The sequence below is a fragment of the Mytilus galloprovincialis genome, chromosome 9, assembly GCF_965363235.1.
Source record: "Mytilus galloprovincialis chromosome 9, xbMytGall1.hap1.1, whole genome shotgun sequence".
NCBI classification, from domain to species: domain Eukaryota; kingdom Metazoa; phylum Mollusca; class Bivalvia; order Mytilida; family Mytilidae; genus Mytilus; species Mytilus galloprovincialis.
In genome coordinates, this window is record NC_134846.1 from 62399120 (window position 1) to 62417141 (window position 18022).

General features: G+C 31.4%; 1 protein-coding gene across 1 annotated transcript; it reads right to left on the bottom strand.

The window, feature by feature from the left end:
• Nucleotides 1–1193: 1193 nt before the first annotated feature.
• Nucleotides 1194–17723, bottom strand: LOC143045551 (methionine aminopeptidase 1-like). The gene is made up of 13 exons (XM_076218134.1): nucleotides 17569–17723; nucleotides 9234–9285; nucleotides 8950–9032; nucleotides 7360–7420; nucleotides 6996–7087; nucleotides 6147–6230; nucleotides 5448–5515; nucleotides 4854–4924; nucleotides 4179–4310; nucleotides 3573–3678; nucleotides 2696–2733; nucleotides 2333–2398; nucleotides 1194–1855 (listed from the first exon to the last, which is right to left on the bottom strand). The coding sequence occupies exons 1-13, from the start codon at nucleotides 17686–17688 to the stop codon at nucleotides 1689–1691; spliced, it is 1140 nt and encodes a 379-aa protein (XP_076074249.1). The 5' UTR covers nucleotides 17689–17723; the 3' UTR covers nucleotides 1194–1688.
• Between the last annotated feature and the right edge of the window lie 299 nt (nucleotides 17724–18022).

Sequence of the window (18022 nt, forward strand, 5' to 3'; positions counted from 1 at the left end):
TTTAAAAGCAACTACTGTAGAAACATTACTCTTCTTGGGGTTAAAACTTAGTGCCTTTGAGTCTATGTAAGATTTCATGGGTATTTAATTTCGTGGTTTTCAGTAAATGGTAGTGATAATATATGTAGATTAAATTTTTCGTGGGGGTTTCCATTTCGTGGATATAATGTTTCCACGAAATAAATGAAATTAAATCCTCCAAGAAAATTTCTGCTTTTACAGTAGTCTTAATTTTAAGCCTCATGCCTTTCTGTTACAATATTAACAGAAAAAAACCCAGACTTTTTGGTATTTATCATATTTGGCTCTTATGTAAACCAGGTAGATTGACTCTTAACTTTTTTTCATGTTTAGTAGTAAATATTAAAACATATTTTATACTGCAAGACAAAAACAACATCGTAAACAAATTCATCCCACAATAAGTACTGTTTAAAATCTTAAACAAAAAAAATAACATACTACAAGACAATTTCAAACATTGTAATGTATAAGTTTTTCACAGTTTTGATTCAGTTAACATGGTAAAAAATACATTGGCGGCAATTAAATGACATGCATTTATTTGACAATGCTATCTTCATAATCCCCTCATAAGAAGCAGTTCACACTACAAATTTTGATTTCTGTCTCCTCTTTCAAAAATAAGATTTCTGCTAAAGCACTTAATTTTATAAAATAAATATGCCTAACTGTGTACTGAAGAAATATAGCCTATAATTATTCTTTCTTATTTTATTTGTTCTTATGGTATCATTAATCTTGCTGTTTCACTGGTAACAGAGGAGAACTAGTATAATCCTGTTTAGTCAACAATGAAACATATTTATTTTATCATGTATGTATGTGATGTCCTAAATGAAAAAGGTGCATTTTCATTGTTTGACCATGTTATGATAATTTGATGCTTAAAAAAAGTATGTCATTGGCAGAACATTTTTCTTTTTATACTCTCATTATTACTAAAAGTAGTGATATACCTCAAGATTCAAATCCTTCCTACTATTAAAGCTATTTATATCTTTACATGAATATCCTTTTAATGTTGAGAGCAACCTTATCCTCTAGGAACAAACTGAAATATCATCAAACTCAAAATCCATTTTAAATTTCTAACTTATTATTAGAAAGCACTTTTACTATATATATCAAACATTTTGGTTATTGGGAACAAAATAAAAAGCTTACACAACTATTTTTAATGGCTATTATAATAAACAAAGACATTTTAAGATTGTTTTCAATATTAAACAGCTCCTGTGAGATTTCTTGGGTATGTAAGTGCTTGAGTACTTTCCCATTTTAAAGAATAATATTTTTCTTTATAAAATGATCTTAAATTGAGTCTGATTTGCATGTTATAACCAGCTTCATTTAATAACGAACATTTATTGACCATTTATATTCATTTCAAAATCATGTAACAATGATACAAATGAATAAAACACAAAAATGTCATAATTGTTTTTAAATGTTCTTATTTTACACATGTATATTGGTTACATGTTATATCTCACAAATATTAGGTCTTCTGTTTAGCTGTTAAAATAGTTAGACAAAATCAGGCTATCTGCCATTCAAAGTGATCTGCCCTTACTAAGGAAACGAAATCATATTAAATATCATCTGAATGCCCATGTCTTGCACAGAATGGAAGCTTTTGAGTTAAATCTAAGCTATTAAACCATTCATATTTTATCCATGAAATGAGGCTGACCATTATTTTCTCGTCTTTGTGTTAACACATCTACACCTGTATCGGTCACTAACAATGTATGTTCAAACTGTGCTGAGAGACGTCCATCTTGTGTCACAGCAGTCCAGTTATCTGGCCACATTTCATCTCTCCAGGTTCCTGGTAAAAAATACAAGCATGTATAAGCAAGGTGAATACATGTACTATAATTACCGCCATTAAAACTGTTTTACTGCATTTCATCTTATTACTTTGTGATTTACTGAACTAACTGAATAGTATATACATTGTTTTTGATCATTTCTATTCTATTCGTGTCTTGGACCAATAAAAGAGAATTTTATGCTGTACATCCACTTGTCTATTGTTGAAGATTGTATGTAAAAGTTTAGATGTCTTATGTCCTAATTGTCTTTGCTCTTACTTGGAGAAAAGATAAATACCAATTTTAAAGTATTTAGAATACCCATCCTAAGGTTGAACCCATATTTTTTGCACTTTTGGCAAGCACCTTAACAAAAAGCATTGAGGACAATCAATAGACAAGAACATGAGGTGAAAAAAATATGATACAAACTAATAAGTATCCAATATATTTGAGATTAAACCTGACTCAAACAATATACAACTTCTTACCTTCAGATATCATAGGTTCTATTGTGAATGAATGGCCAGGTTTCATAACACCTATAGCTTTGTTCTCTGCAACAAAAATCATATCAAATAGTTATCAATGTTATAAATTTAATTAGTGGACAGAATTCCATTATGAAACAAACAAAAAGCTCTAAAATCACCTGTAGTACCTCATCATAAATCATATCATCTTAAGTAGTTTTTAAACAAAACAACATCTTAATGACAATTGTGACTAATTTGAAGAGAATACTGATGAAAAAGTTTACATGGAGAAACAAATTCTAAAAGATGTGAAAAACTCAAACTAATCATTATCATGAATGCTAATTTGTTGATAAATACATTATATGTCCTACTTACTTGAGTAATGAGGTACACTTGGTGCTGTGTGAAACAACCTAGTCAAAATATAAACAAATTAGTAAAATAAAACTTATTTATAGTATCTTAACAAAATAAAGTAAACTATTTTCAGTCATATGTCTTGCCTGTTTCGAATTTCATAAAATCTTTAAAATGGCAGTACTGTTACATGTAAACTTTTTATAACATCCATAACTAAAGGTTCAGGGCCAAATAATCTCTGTGGAAATGAGATATGCCAATGCCTATGCATACCAAAGATCATTGACTTATTCCCTTATCATATACATTTTCCTTAAACTGACATAATTATAAACCTTAATCTCCTAATTAGGCAAAATATCCAAAATATGTTGGTCATAATTATAGATTATCATTGATCATCTCAACGAGATTGATTTTCTCGCTTGAGCCCGTACAGCGAAAGCGAGAAAGGCAATCGAGTTGAGATGACCAATGATAATCTGTTTATCGCTATTTTACCTATGACGACGTTGTCAATTTCATGTCAATTTCGTTAGCAACATGCTTGATTATTTCTAGCGATAATTTTCCATCTCCAGCGAGTAGCATGATATGAAAATTATCACAAAAAAGATCAAAGGAAAATTGCAGAAAAATAGCGATAAACAAGCTTCTGTCCTAATTTCCTACAATTTATGAAGGTTTGACGAAGTTATTGTTGTCTAAAACAAGTTTAACAACAGGCCAAACATAAATGTTGAAGCCGCCAACATCTATGATCACCATGTTTCGTTTATGCAATGTATATGTTCCAGGCTCAAACAAAATGGAGAAACTTGACATGAATTAGATAAAAATTTCATATTGTGAAGTGTCCTTCTAAACTATACTGGAGAAAACCCTGACTTACTGGTGAATTCCGTGTCCACAGTAACTTCTTACTACAGAGAAACCATTAGCTTGTGCATGTTTCTGTATAATATTTCCTATATCTCTGTATCTAACTCCTGGTTTTACTGTAAACACAACATGAAAAGAAATGATTTGTTGGATATAACTCATATTTCAAATGATCAAATATGCAGATGTTAAATTAGTTATAATAAAAATTAACTAAAACCCAATTCTATATATTACACATTAATACTCTTAATTACACTGTTATATATAATCAGCATCATAACACATTTGGATCATCTGACTTTTAGATTTCAGTTTAATCCTTTTTCTTTAATTATAAAGCTAACTAAAAAACGTTCATTAGCGCAAACAAATATATCAATTGTGAATTTAACAAATAATTATTTTAGGTTACTTTTGGCTGTTTAAATAATAATGAATTTGCCTGTTTTTTTTGTACTATTAGATGAAAAGGAGTGCCTAATGACTTATCTCTGTTTTTAAATAGCTTAATTGCATTCACTATGATAAATTGTAACGTACTTTCTAGACATACCTAGCATGCTGTTAGATAAACATATTGCTATTGTTTGTTTTAAGCTAAATATTGATATACCTTCAGAAATAGCTTGTGAAAGACATTCATGTGTTGTTTTGACTAGTTTTTTAGCACTATCTGAAACTTCACCGACAAAAAAGGTTTCATTAAGATCTCCATGGAAACCTCCGTGAAATGTTGTAATATCCACTGAAATAAAAAATCAAAAATCATGACAAAATAGGCAGCAAGTTAAATTTAAATGAAAATAACACACAAGAATTATTAAAGAAAAACTTATTCCTAATATATGAGTAAAGTTATATATGTATTAAAAATAAAGAATGTAAAATATGATAACGAAACATTAAAATAATGAAATGAACTTAAAATATCAAACTAGTCAATATTTACTATGATCTAAACCTTTACTTTAAAGTAAACATTTTTTGATTGTCTTGAATTAAATTAACTATTCCACACCTACACTTAACCAAAACATGCAATAGTTTCTTCCATTATGTAGTTTTCTAAGTTTTCCTTTTTATCATTAGATACTTCTAATGACTCATACATTTAATGTACGAGTCAAACACGAGATATTTTTTTTATTTTGAAATAGAACGAAATCTCAGAGTTCTGGATTTTTTTTTTACCCAAATAAAATATGTTTACCTTAGATAACATATTCTATGCTGTTCTATATACATATTCTATGCTATTTTATATATTTTAAGACATTCTCTTCCTTACCATTTACAATGTCACCATTTTCTAAAGGTCTAGCATCTGGAATTCCATGGCAAATTACTTCATTAACAGACCTATAAATTGCAATTACACAATGCAAAATATAAATGCTATACATTTAGTTTTGTAGTGGATTCAATATGACTCAAGTGTCATCAATTTTTGTGATTTTGTTTGGTTAATCAGCTAACAAGTGTTTTTAAATGAAACACAATTTTACCAAAGGCTGAAGATTTTGTCAAAGTGATAAATTCAGGTATCAACGCAAGTACAAATTCTGCTCAATTTGTAATAAATTAAGAAACATAAATAAATCCAATACATCGTACATTTGTATCTGTCAATAAAAGTGCAAGAAACTAATGTAAACATTGGTGGAAAAAAATAAATAGAATTCAAATTCCACTATAAATTGTAAGCTATACTTTAATGAAAAAATAATTGACTGGAATTATTTAGATGAAACTTCAGCCTGCGCATCAAACATTAAGCTTTAAAACAGCTGTAGACCATTTACATAAATCCAGCTGTATAACATTGATCAGATTTTAACCTAACCATAGATAACAACAACTACAAAAGATTTGATTTACTTACGTGCAACAAGATTTAGGAAAACAGTAATAATTTAATGGTGATGGGTAACATTCTCTATCTATACAGGCCTACAAATAGAACATAACACCATATATATATATATATATATATATATAAACCTATTAAATATAACACAATTGTTATATCTTCCATTACATGTTTTAGGAAACTAGTAATTATAAATTTGTCATCAATTTTTATAGTGTGCTTTGAAGATTTTACCATGGTAATTCATAATATGCAGTGTACAGAGGTGGGGATCAGAACGGTTTTTGATATCTTTAATAATTAACAATACAATAAGTTGGGCATAACCTGCCTTCTGTATTGCACCTTTATGTGACTTTTATGTATGTTCTAATGTCCGTAAATTAACTTAATCAGAGTGAGTGGAGCAAGAAAGGTTGGTATAAAAGTGTGAATGATCATGTTAAATTTTGAAATACCCAAAAGGGCCTGTTAAAAATTTGAATTTGAATTTTGCATATTAACCCCAATCTAGATTATCTATGAAGTACTGTGTGGTCCTGTCATGAAAAAAAAAAAGAAATGTACATGGTCTAGTGGTAGTGATATGCTTGCACTTAAAAACTATCAAAGGACATTTTATTTAAGAATAAAAACAATTATGCCTTTTAAATTTTATGAAAATGAAGAATGTTTCCCTATATTCTGATATAGTTTTATTCCAGTACTTACTTCATGTACTATTCGATCAATCTCCTCTGTAGTTACTCCTATATGTATAGTATCAGCTGCTATATCTATTACCTCTCTTCCAAGCTGTACATGAAATGACAAATATATATATGCAAGCTATTTTGATATCAATCTTCTTGATAATTGTCTTCAGACATAGTTTTTAGTTTTGTTCTGGAGGTTAGAATATATGTGACTTACATGTATGGTAAATCATATAATTTACAAGGTTATTTGACAAACATAAAGAAGTGACAAACTAATCCAGAAAGCAATCAGAAATAGATACAGCTTATCACTATCAAGCTGCTACAGGTTTCAAAGTCATTCGATTTAGTAGAGCCTGTGAAAAGTGTTAAAATATCTGTTAGCCTTTTTGATAGACAGATTGACAAAGTGAATGACATATACATGATATATGCCCCAATTTTAGAGATAAAAAATTGCATCAGGTACAGGGGTTAAATTTTCTCTTTAGCATTTCCTCTTATTGTTTGCTTGTCTTTTCTTTATATTTAACACTACTTACGGTCTTGTAAATATTATGGCAATCCTTGCCAATTATGATCATAAATAAATAGACCTCACTCACAACTTAGAGTTTGAAGACTAGAGTTTACTGTTTACGACATGCTCAGGCCAATAGGTCAGCAAAGACCTTTCTTGTAAGTAAAATGTGTGCTATGAAATTAATGAATTATTGATCACTTCCTCCTATTTTGCTCTACAAAGTTGATTGATTATGACTAAAATCACTTACTCATTTTGGAATATTTTATATCTGAAGATCATTGCTAAAGTCTTTATAAATACAATCATGTCCCTTTCCACTTTGTTTTTAGTTATTACCTTACAAGCCACTCTGAGTCCTTCCTGTTCCTCGTCAGATAGAATTTTGATATTTGTTGACCCTCTCATCTGCCTTTCTGTTAATGGTACACCTACAATATATCAAACATAGTTAGAGGAAATGAATTCTTTAAGCTTCTTTGGATTTGTATTTTCCGCATATGTTTGCCAACAAGTGAAAAATTGTGAGATTCTTTTATATTTTGCAAATTAATCTTATACAACATAAATTTTGTAACAATACAATGTACCTTAATTCTTGCTTTAGAAAGTTTCAAATTTAATAAATCAATATTTTTTTTGAGCCATCCAGTTCTTCATAAAACCCAAGGTTTTGTTTTGCATATTAAATAATAATAATTACCTTCAGGATGTTCAGCATAATCTGGTCTGGGTATATGGTCAGGGACAGATCTCTTTGAACTCTGTAATGTAATAATTTATTTATATATCACAGAACACAGAATGGTAAAACAACTGATGGTGAAACCTAAGGAGCAGGTCCTACTTATTTTCAAAACATATGTAACAAATAAGGAAAGTAAACAAGAATAAAATAGATATATATTTGCACTTGTTTTTCATAGTCTAACAGCCATGTAAAATTTAAACCATAAAGATGATCGTTATTTTACTTTCAAGTTATTCTTATGTCAACATGTATATCTCACTTTTGTTACTTTTGTCAAAGATGAGACAAAAATACTGGTGATTCTAATAATATACTTAAGTTATAATATACAGTAATTAAAGAACCTTAGTGAGCACGCTCACATACCCCACATCCCCACATTGTCATTGGAGAAATTAAATAAGTATAAGAAAAAAAAATTGTATAAGAAAAAATACTGAATAATAATTTCCTGTCAATATACACATCTACATAGTATGTCCTTATTATCACCAAAATTTCATGAAATTCTGTTGTGTGTTTTCAGAGGAGTTGAGATGACAAACTGTTGCAGAAGTACATTGAAGCAAATAAGTTCAAAGGGGCATAACTCCTAGAAAAAAATTGAATCGTAATTTCCTGTTGATATGCACATCTACGTAGTATGTCCTTATTATCTACAAAGTTTCATGAAATTCTGTTGTGTGGTTTCAGAGGAGTTGAGATGACAAACTGTTGAAGTAGTACCTTAAAGCAAATAAGTTCAAAGAGGTGTAACTCCTAGAAAAAAAATTGAATCGTGATTTCCTGTCGATATGCACATCTACATAGTATGTCCTTATTATCTGAAAAGGTTTCATGAAATTCTGTTATGTAGTTGCAGAGGAGTTGCGATGACAAACTGTTGCAGTAGTACATTGAAGCAAATAAGTTCAAAGGGGCGTTACTCCTAGAAATAAAATTGAATCATAATTTCCTGTCGATATGCACAACTACATAATATGTCCTTTTCATATAAAAAGATTTCGTGAAATTCTGTTGTGTGGTTTGAGAGGAGTTGCGATGACAAACTGTTGCAGTAGTACATTAAAGTAAATAAGTTCAAAGGGGCGTAACTCCTAGAAAAAAAATTGAATCGCAATTTCCCGTCGATATGCACAACTACATAGTATGTCCTTATTATCTGAAAAGGTTTCGTGAAATTCTGTTGTGTGGTTTGAGAGGAGTTGCGATGACAAACTGTTGCAGTAGTACATTAAAGTAAATAAGTTCAAAGGGGCGTAATTCCTAGAAAAAAAATTGAATCGTAATTTCCCGTCGATATGCACAACTACATAGTATGTCCTTATTATCTGAAAAGGTTTCGTGAAATTCTGTTGTGTGGTTTGAGAGGAGTTGCGATGACAAGAAACAGGACTGACGGACGGACGGACTGACAGACGGACGGACGGACGGATGGACGGACGGGTCAAAAACATTATACCCTGCGCAACTTCGTTGCGTGGGGTATAACAAGTAAGTAAAAACACATCTTACATAGGTTAAAATAATCTATCTACTTACTACAGGGTAACCTCTTAATTGTCCAGTATACTTAAATCCAGGCCATGGATTATAGGAATCATTATTTATATCTGTACCTTGCTCTGAAATAAATCAATAATTTAGTTATTTGGCATTGTAAGGTTCTGACTGAAATAATTCATAATTTGGATATGTTTATACTGTAAATCGGACAGTCATAGTTAAATGCACAATGTGTTTTCTCTTTGAACAAGATTAAGTACTTATTCAGTTTAGAGTAATTTAATTGAATGGAGAACAAATTTTTAAAATTCTATACTTACTGGCTTTTTTGTGCACCTTCTTGTGTTCTGTCCAAAATCCTTTAAAACATTCCTGAAATACAAAGCTGTATGTTTTATTTTGAACACTCAAATAATTTAAACATGCAAATTAGCTGATCTATAACATTAATGCATAAACAGTAGGAATTATTTCCAAAAGAATTTTTCAGAACTATGTTTGGTCATCTTATTTTATATTTAATAAACTAACAGTAACCTGGTTCCTATCAAAAAATAAAAGAGATGTTGCAAATTGCACAAGACATCGTATTCAGTTGTACATGTACAAAAATAAATACAACAAATGTCATTATGAGCTAAGATCCAATAGCCGTGTTGAGAATTAAATGATGTCTTAATAACATAAATATTATTGATCAGGATTTAGGTAAATTATCAGACTTTATACAGAAGGAAAAAAAAGTTAATATGAGAAAAAAAGAATTCAGACATAAAGTTCAAATTGTAATCATGGTAATATCAGGTTTAAAAATACTACTGTAAATTCAGAAATTATTGCGATGTTTTTATCATTGCGAAAAATGCGACAAGGTTATAATTGCAATAATTTTAACTTGCAATTTGAATATTTTTATATGAACTGAACAGGATTTTTCTCAGAATTGCAAATACTATAATCACATTTTAGTCTAAAATGACAAAATCGCAATAAGAAATCAATGCAGTAGTTTCTAAATTTACAGTATGTAATTGTCAAGTACATAATTAACCATTATTCATTACAAGTAGCTGTACAAAACCTTTGAATAGACTTATTAAGAAGGGATATAATTACGATACTGTTGTCAAGTCATTAAAGATTGCATATTTTGGCGTTAATATTGAGTCACTGATAAGGTCTTTGCATCGGAACTAAACACATTTATTCTAAAAACAGTTGTTGGCATGACACGGGTTATGTTCTTCTCATATATGTTATGATGGTATGATACTAAACCCCTAACGGGAAGGATTGTGCCTGATGTTCATATGATGAAATCATAATCTTTCAGTCAGTTTAATTGAAGTCTGGAGCTGGCATGTCAGTTAACTGCTAGTAGTCTGTTGTTATTTATGTATTATTGTCATTTTGTTTATTTTCTTTGGTTACATCTTCTGACATCAGACTCGGATTTCTCTTGAACTGAATTTTAATGTGCGTATTGTTATGCGTTTACTTTACTACATTGGTTAGAGGTATAGGGGGAGGGTTGAGATCTCACAAACATGTTTAACCCCGCCGCATTTTTGCGCCTGTCCCAAGTCAGGAGCCTCTGGCCTTTGTTAGTCTTGTATTATTTTAATTTTAGTTTCTTGTGTACAATTTGGAAATTAGTATGGCGTTCAATATCACTGGACTAGTATATATTTGTTTAGGGGCCAGCTGAAGGACGCCTCCGGGTGTGGGAATTTCTCGCTACATTGAAGACCTGTTGGTGACCCTCTGCTGTTGTTTTTTATTTGGTCGGGTTGTTGTCTCTTTGACACATTCCCCATTTCCATTCTCAATTTTAGTTTGATTAAAATACAGAAACCGTGTCCATGTTTTTCTCACAAAGGATCTAACAACGACCATGACACGATGAAACGGTTCAAAACAAAATTCAATCATAGCCACATATGACAATAACTTTTTCTAGTGGTAAAAATGTTTTAAAAAAATCTCCCTATGCAATGCCCTACAAATTTTTTTTTAAAAAAAAATAGCTTTTGGAAAATTAGGGTGAAAACCACTAGTCACAAAACCTTAAATCTTACTGCTGTTGCTTTTAAATGTCTTTATAAAATTTTATTTGAACTATAAAAATTAACAAATAAATGTTAAAATAAAAACAATTTGACATTTGGTAGAAAATATGAAGAATGTTGTAAAATGTTTTTTTGTTTTACATTTATATATATTTTTTTGTGAATTTTTTGCTGTTGGAAAAAATCCACCGTTTCCTCCAATTTCTCTGCTCTATGGTCGAGTTGTTGTCTCTTTGACACATTCACCATTTCCATTCTCAATTTTATCTAATGCAAGAGCATTTTCTTTAAGAAAAGTAAGTTTAAGGTTGATGATTACATATATATATAGACAAAAATATCCCCCTTTAGCAGATTAAGGCTGCTTTTCTGTCCATACAACAACCAAGCAACTTTAAGAATTATCAAATTTTATCATTAACTGGTCCTTTGGACTCTAAGGTAGTCATGTTAGGGTCAGAGATTTTGTGCAAAAAGTTAAAAAAAACAACCAATCACAGCTAAACTTTTCAAAAAGTAGTAGGCTGTTTGCCAATTTCACAATTGACTGTAATCACGGTAATTAGAGTTCCATTATTGTTTCCCTTAGGACAGACATACAGTTTCATTGTCAATGACGAGGAAGCAGGATTAGCAAGTTTATACAAATCTTTATTACATGTTATCTTTTTATAGGTTAAAATTTCATGGTTAAATCCACTATTATAAATATATCACTTTCAACTTATCATATTTTGTCAAGGCAGCTTCTCAGTTTGTCTACATACCAATCTACATATTGGCTAAGGGAAACAACTTTTGTTTAAGTGTTAAATAACAAAATCAAATGAGTAACTGGAAATTTTTCTTAGGATTAACCATCATACATCTAGGATTAATTAATTAAGTTTTAATTAATAACCCTTTCAAGGCGAACAATGCGTTGAGGCATCCCCGTAGCCAGGCCGAACAATGTGTTGAGGCATCCCCGTAGCCAGGCCGAACAATGCTTTTAGGCATTGACAATCATGTGATAATAATATTTTTTGTCTTTTAACTCATTTTCCCCCCGTAAAGCTACGTTTAACCAATAAATATATAGGTTTTCAGGAAGCTTGTATATCACAGTTAAAGAATACCTATTCTGACTGAATTTGATACCTTATATATACTTCAATACAATGAAAGATCGGTAGCGTCAACAAACAAAATAAGCCGCCGCCATTTTGTACAAAACATGTGATGCGAACATGTGACCTTTTTGGTCGAGAAAAGGTTATTTGGAAGGAAAGTTAAATTTAATTTCATGGATATTTTGATTAATATTATGATAAAAATTACGAAAAACGATTTTTACAATCGAACGGAGGATAAAATCAAGTAATAATCCGACTTCCGTCGGCGCGGTAATTGGATTTTTCCCACGAGTGCAAAAGGTCGCACTCCTTTTATGGAAGTTCTAAATAAAACAATCCAATCACTTTCCTCTCTCACTTGCCGATGTCAAGGACGCAAAATTATAGTAAATATTTATAGTAAAATGTCGTTTCATGGTCTGTATCGTGTCTGTAACATTCTGAGACACAAAAATGTCCGATAGTTCAGAGGACGAGTTTGAGGGATTTTCGGTGGGAGAAGTAGAACTTCTCGGTCAACGGTATGAAATGCATTGACCTCAAAAATGATTTCATGATCACTCCTGAAGTGATGTTGAAAGAGAAGGGGTCAGCGAACTTTCAGACGAAAATAATGACAGCTGGCAGATATAAATAATGCCCCTGATGCCCCCCAACAATGACTGATGGCACCAAGAATTTTATATATTGAAATTTGAAAGAGGTCTTCCCCATTTATCCCAACCAAGAAGTGTTATACTGGTCCACAAAACTTATGAGGACCAAAGAACGATATTTTTTCTAAATGTTTCTATCTGATAACCAAATAATTAATAGTTATAATTAGATAAGATAAGACATTTTTATTCCAAAGATAGGATATTTTGATTCCAGAGATAAGATATTTTTATTCTAATTAAAGGGCCCATGAAGAGCAAAGTGATATTGCAATGATTTGATAATTGACATAAAACCGGTAATGTTTTTATAAATCATATATAAATGTGAATATAATCTCAATTCTAAGATGTTAAACCGCAGCCAGATCAGAGCCACACACATATATTAAAGTAAAAAAGCCTTAACAATTATATGTTTATATTAACAGGCAATTATTCTCATATTCAATATATATGTACATTGACGGAAAAAATAAAATATATTTGTATGAGCTTTAGAAACAGGACAAAAATTTTATATTTTCTGACAATGTACATATATTGTTTTTATCCTGAAATTTAATCCCAACACTTGAAGGTTTTATCATGTTTATAGTTATTAAAAATATAAGTCATGGTCTCTAATTTTTCAAAGAAATGGACGAATTATGCAGATAATAAGGTATCTACACTTCACTGATACGCACCAGCGAGGTGAGCAAAGATGGGAGGCTAATTATGATGTATCTTACAAACTCAGATAAATTAAAGACCCCCTTAACAGACAAAAATGAGAGACCAACATGTCCCAAAACGATAGGTGACGATTCATGGTACCTTACAAAGGGAGGGATGCATTCAAGCAATTCATGCCTCCTAAAACAAAGAAATGGGCCATCAAACTTTGGGTATTGGCAGCGTCTGACACGGTGTATGTCATATTGTGAAATCTACCAAGTCAAGACAGATCAAACACATGTAGGTTAACTCTGTTTGCCAGCAGACTTTGGGAAACAAGATAAGGTGTCACATATGCTGGGCTAGGGAAGCTATTAAAGGTACACAGGAAAAAAGGTTTCAAAATATGGTTGTGTTGAATGTAGAAAACCCCTTTGCCTACCCCATTGCTTCACTGTCTCCCACTCAGTCAAAAATTACACTTCTTAAATTAACAGTTACTTTGTTAAAATTTTTAAGTTGAAAGGATATTATATACATAATTTGTTGAAAAGGTTTTCACAGATAAGTTGTTGAAAGGATATTCATAATTTATATTTATATATGTTGTTACAGTTGACATTTTCATTTATTAATTTTTGTCATTTTTTTTTTAATAAGGAACATTTAATTATCTTCATCATTGAACAATACAAAACCAAAGACAGCGGAAATTCTAGCATCCCATGGACACTTATAAAGATAATTTTTTAAATAAATCATAGACTTTTTCAAAGTAATTAAGTTCATGATTGTCTTTCAAGATTTAATTATGTCTCTCTTAATTTATCAAGACATTATTAAAGTGTTAAATGTACATGGATTAGTGTGTCATGTCATCTTACATTTAATTAATATTTCCATGCAGTCAGTGGTTTGATACAAAAAAAAAAACAGAAAAAAATATATTTGCACATTAAATAAACTAGAGGCTCTAAAGAGCCTGTGTCGCTCACCTTGGTCTATGTGAATATTAAACAAAGGAAGCAGATGGATTCATGACAAAATTGTGTTTTGGTGATGGTGATGTGTTTGTACATCTTACTTTACTGAACATTCTTGCTGCTTACAATTATCTCTATTTATAGTGAACTTGGCCCAGTAGTTTCAGTGGAAAATGTTAGTAAAAATCTACAAATTTTATGAAAATTGTTAAAAATTGACTATAAAGGACAATAACTCCTTAGGGGGTCAATTGACCATTTCGGTCATGTTGACTTATTTGTAAATCTTACTTTGCTGAACATTATTGCTGTTGACAGTTTATCTCTATCTATAATAATATTCAAGATAATAACCAAAAACAGCAAAATTTCCTTAAAATTACCAATTCAGGTGCAGCAACCCAACAACAGGTTGTCTGATTTATCTGAAAATTTCAGGGCAGATAGATCTTGACCTGATAAACAATTTTAACCCATGTCAGATTTGCTCTTAATGCTTTGGTTTTTGAGTTATAAGCCAAAAACTGCATTTTACCCCTATGTTATATTTTTAGTCGTGGCGGCCATCTTGGTTGGATGGCAGGGTCACGCCACACATTTTTTAAACAAGATACCCCAAAGATGATTGTGGCCAAGTCTGGATTAATTTGGCCCAGTAGTTTCAGAGGAGAAGATTTTTGTAAAAGATAACTAAGATTTACGAAAAATGGTTAAAAATTGACTATAAAGGGCAATAACTCCTAAAGGGGTCAACTGACCATTTCGGTCATGTTGACTTATTTGTAAATCTTACTTTGCTGAACATTATTGCTGTTTACAGTTTATCTCTATCTATAATAATATTCAAGATAATAACCCAAAACAGCAAAATTTCCTTAAAATTACCAATTCAGGTGCAGCAACCCAACAACAAGTTGTCCGATTCATCTGAAAATTTCAGGGCTGATAGATCTTGACCTGATAAACAATTTTACTCCAGTCAGATTTGCTCTAAATGCTTTGCTTTTTGAGTTATAAGCCAAAAACTGCATTTTACCCCTATGTTCTATTTTTAGTCGTGGCGGCCATCTTGGTTGGATGGCAGGGTCACACCACACATTTTTTAAACAAGATACCCCAAAGATGATTGTGGCCAAGTCTGGATTAATTTGGCCCAGTAGTTTCAGAGGAGAAGATTTTTGTAAAAGATAACTAAGATTTACGAAAAATGGTTAAAAATTGACTATAAAGGGCAATAACTCCTAAAGGGGTCAACTGACCATTTTGGTCATGTTGACTTATTTGTAAATCTTACTTTGCTGAACATTATTGCTATTTACAGTTTATCTCTATCTATAATAATATTCAAGATAATAACCAAAAACAGCAAAATTTCCTTAAAAATACCAATTCAGGGGCAGCAACCCAACAACAGTTTGTCTGATTCATCTGAAAATTTCAGGACAGATAGATCTTGACCTGATAAACACTTTTAACCATGTCAGATTTGCTCTAAATGCTTTGGTTTTTGTGTTATAAGCCAAAAACTGCATTTTACCCCTATGTTCTATTTTTAGCAATGGCGGCCATCTTGGTTGGTTGGCCGGGTCACGCCACACATTTTTTAAACTACATACCCCAAAGATGATTGTGGCCAAGTTTGGATTAATTTGGCCAAGTAGTTTCACAGGAGAAGATTTTTGTAAAAGATTTCTAAGATTTACGAAAAATGGTTAAAAATTGACTATAAAGGTCAAAACTCCTAAAGGGGTCAACTGACCATTTTGGTCCTGTTGACTTATTTGTAAATCTAACTTTGCTGAACATTATTGCTGTTTACAGTTTATCTCTATCTATAATAATATTCAAGATAATAACCAAAAACAGCAAAAAATCCCTAAAATTACCAATTCAGGGGCGGCAACCCAACAACAGGTTGTGGGATTCATCTGAAAATTTGAGGGCAGAAAGATCTTGACCTGATAAACAATTTTACCCCATGTCAGATTTGCTCTAAATGCTTTGGTTTTTGAGTTATAAGCCAAAAACTGCATTTTACCCCTATGTTCTATTTTTAGCCATGGCGGCCATCTTGGTTGGTTGGCCGGGTCACGCCACACATTTTTTAAACTACATACCCCAATGATGATTGTGGCCAAGTTTGGTTTAATTTGGCCCAGTAGTTTCAGAGGAGAAGATTTTTGTAAAAGTTAACGACGACGGACGACGGACGACGGACGCCAAGTGATGGGAAAAGCTCACTTGGCCCTTCGGGCCAGGTGAGCTAAAAAGCACATATTAATCTCAAAAGTATTGATTTTACCAGAAAAAAATATCATTAGATATCTCCATTAAAATATTAAAAAATCCACAAAAGATCCCAATAGTCAATTTATATCTATATCAATGCAAAAATACAAAGAAAACATTGGACTAAGAAAGACAACTCCAACTTATCCAGGGACACAACTTCCTATCTGGTGATTGCATTGTACAGGTAAAAAAAATGGCCGCCGCGGAATTTGACATACCATTTTCATTCGTGTTTATTCAGACTAATAAGCTAGAACTTTGACTCTGGAGTTATTTTTTCCATAAAACTTTGACAAAGGAACACTCGAAATTGTTAATTACCATTTGTATTGTTAATTTAGAAGATGGGAGGCAAAAATATAAACCGGTCACAAAAAAAAAATGTTCTATGAAAGTCTCTGAAATAAAGCCTGTAAACTAAAAAAGTTGATTGAGTCGTCACAAATTCCATATTTTCTAAATCATAGTTTCCGTGAATAGTAATTCTCATTAGTATGATTTTTTCATTCAGTAACTTTTGTCTTTTTGATATGATTATACTTTACAATTTTTGCTATGCACAGTGCCACATACAGTCCAATAAACATTATTCAAGTCCTTTTCGCTTTTGTATGAATTAAGTTACAACAGAATGCCTGAATGGGTCAAACTAACCTTTCAATTACCAAGGCTAAATCAGTAAATGTCTTTTTTGTAGGCTTATAAATAGATGTAATACAAACAAAGGGGGCAACATAGAATTACAAGTTGATTGCCATACAGGTATTTGGAAATAGCCCTACAGATACAAATAAATCTCATTAAAATATGAATGTTATTTTTGCACTGGGTGGTGAGTTTTTTTTATGTGAATGTATCTTTTTCTTGTGTCAATTCAGACCTGTGAACAGAAAAATGATCCTTGTATCATTAACTTAATACAAGTAGGACATTGGAGCTTGGCTGCTTTGTCACAACCAGGGGTTTCACAGACTCGTGCTGCAATCGCTGTTTCAGCCATTTTGACAGATACATGCAGTTATCTCCCCTAAATATTCTTATTCTGCTTAAATCACTCCAACGAATGGATAACCTCTGTCAACCGTATATTTGTTCCACCTAACAGAAGTTCCAATGGAAACTCTGTTATAAACATTGTCATAATATCTTTTCCTGTTCGAACAAATATTCTATACCATTTATTCCGTTAGGAACATTTACTGTAATATTTATTCCTGTGGAAATAATATTCCAGAACATTTTTTTTCCTTCTGGAACTTATATCATGAAGGAAATTCTATTCCGTGACACCTCCACAATGTAGATTTTGTGTAAAATTTGTTGTCTTGTAGCCA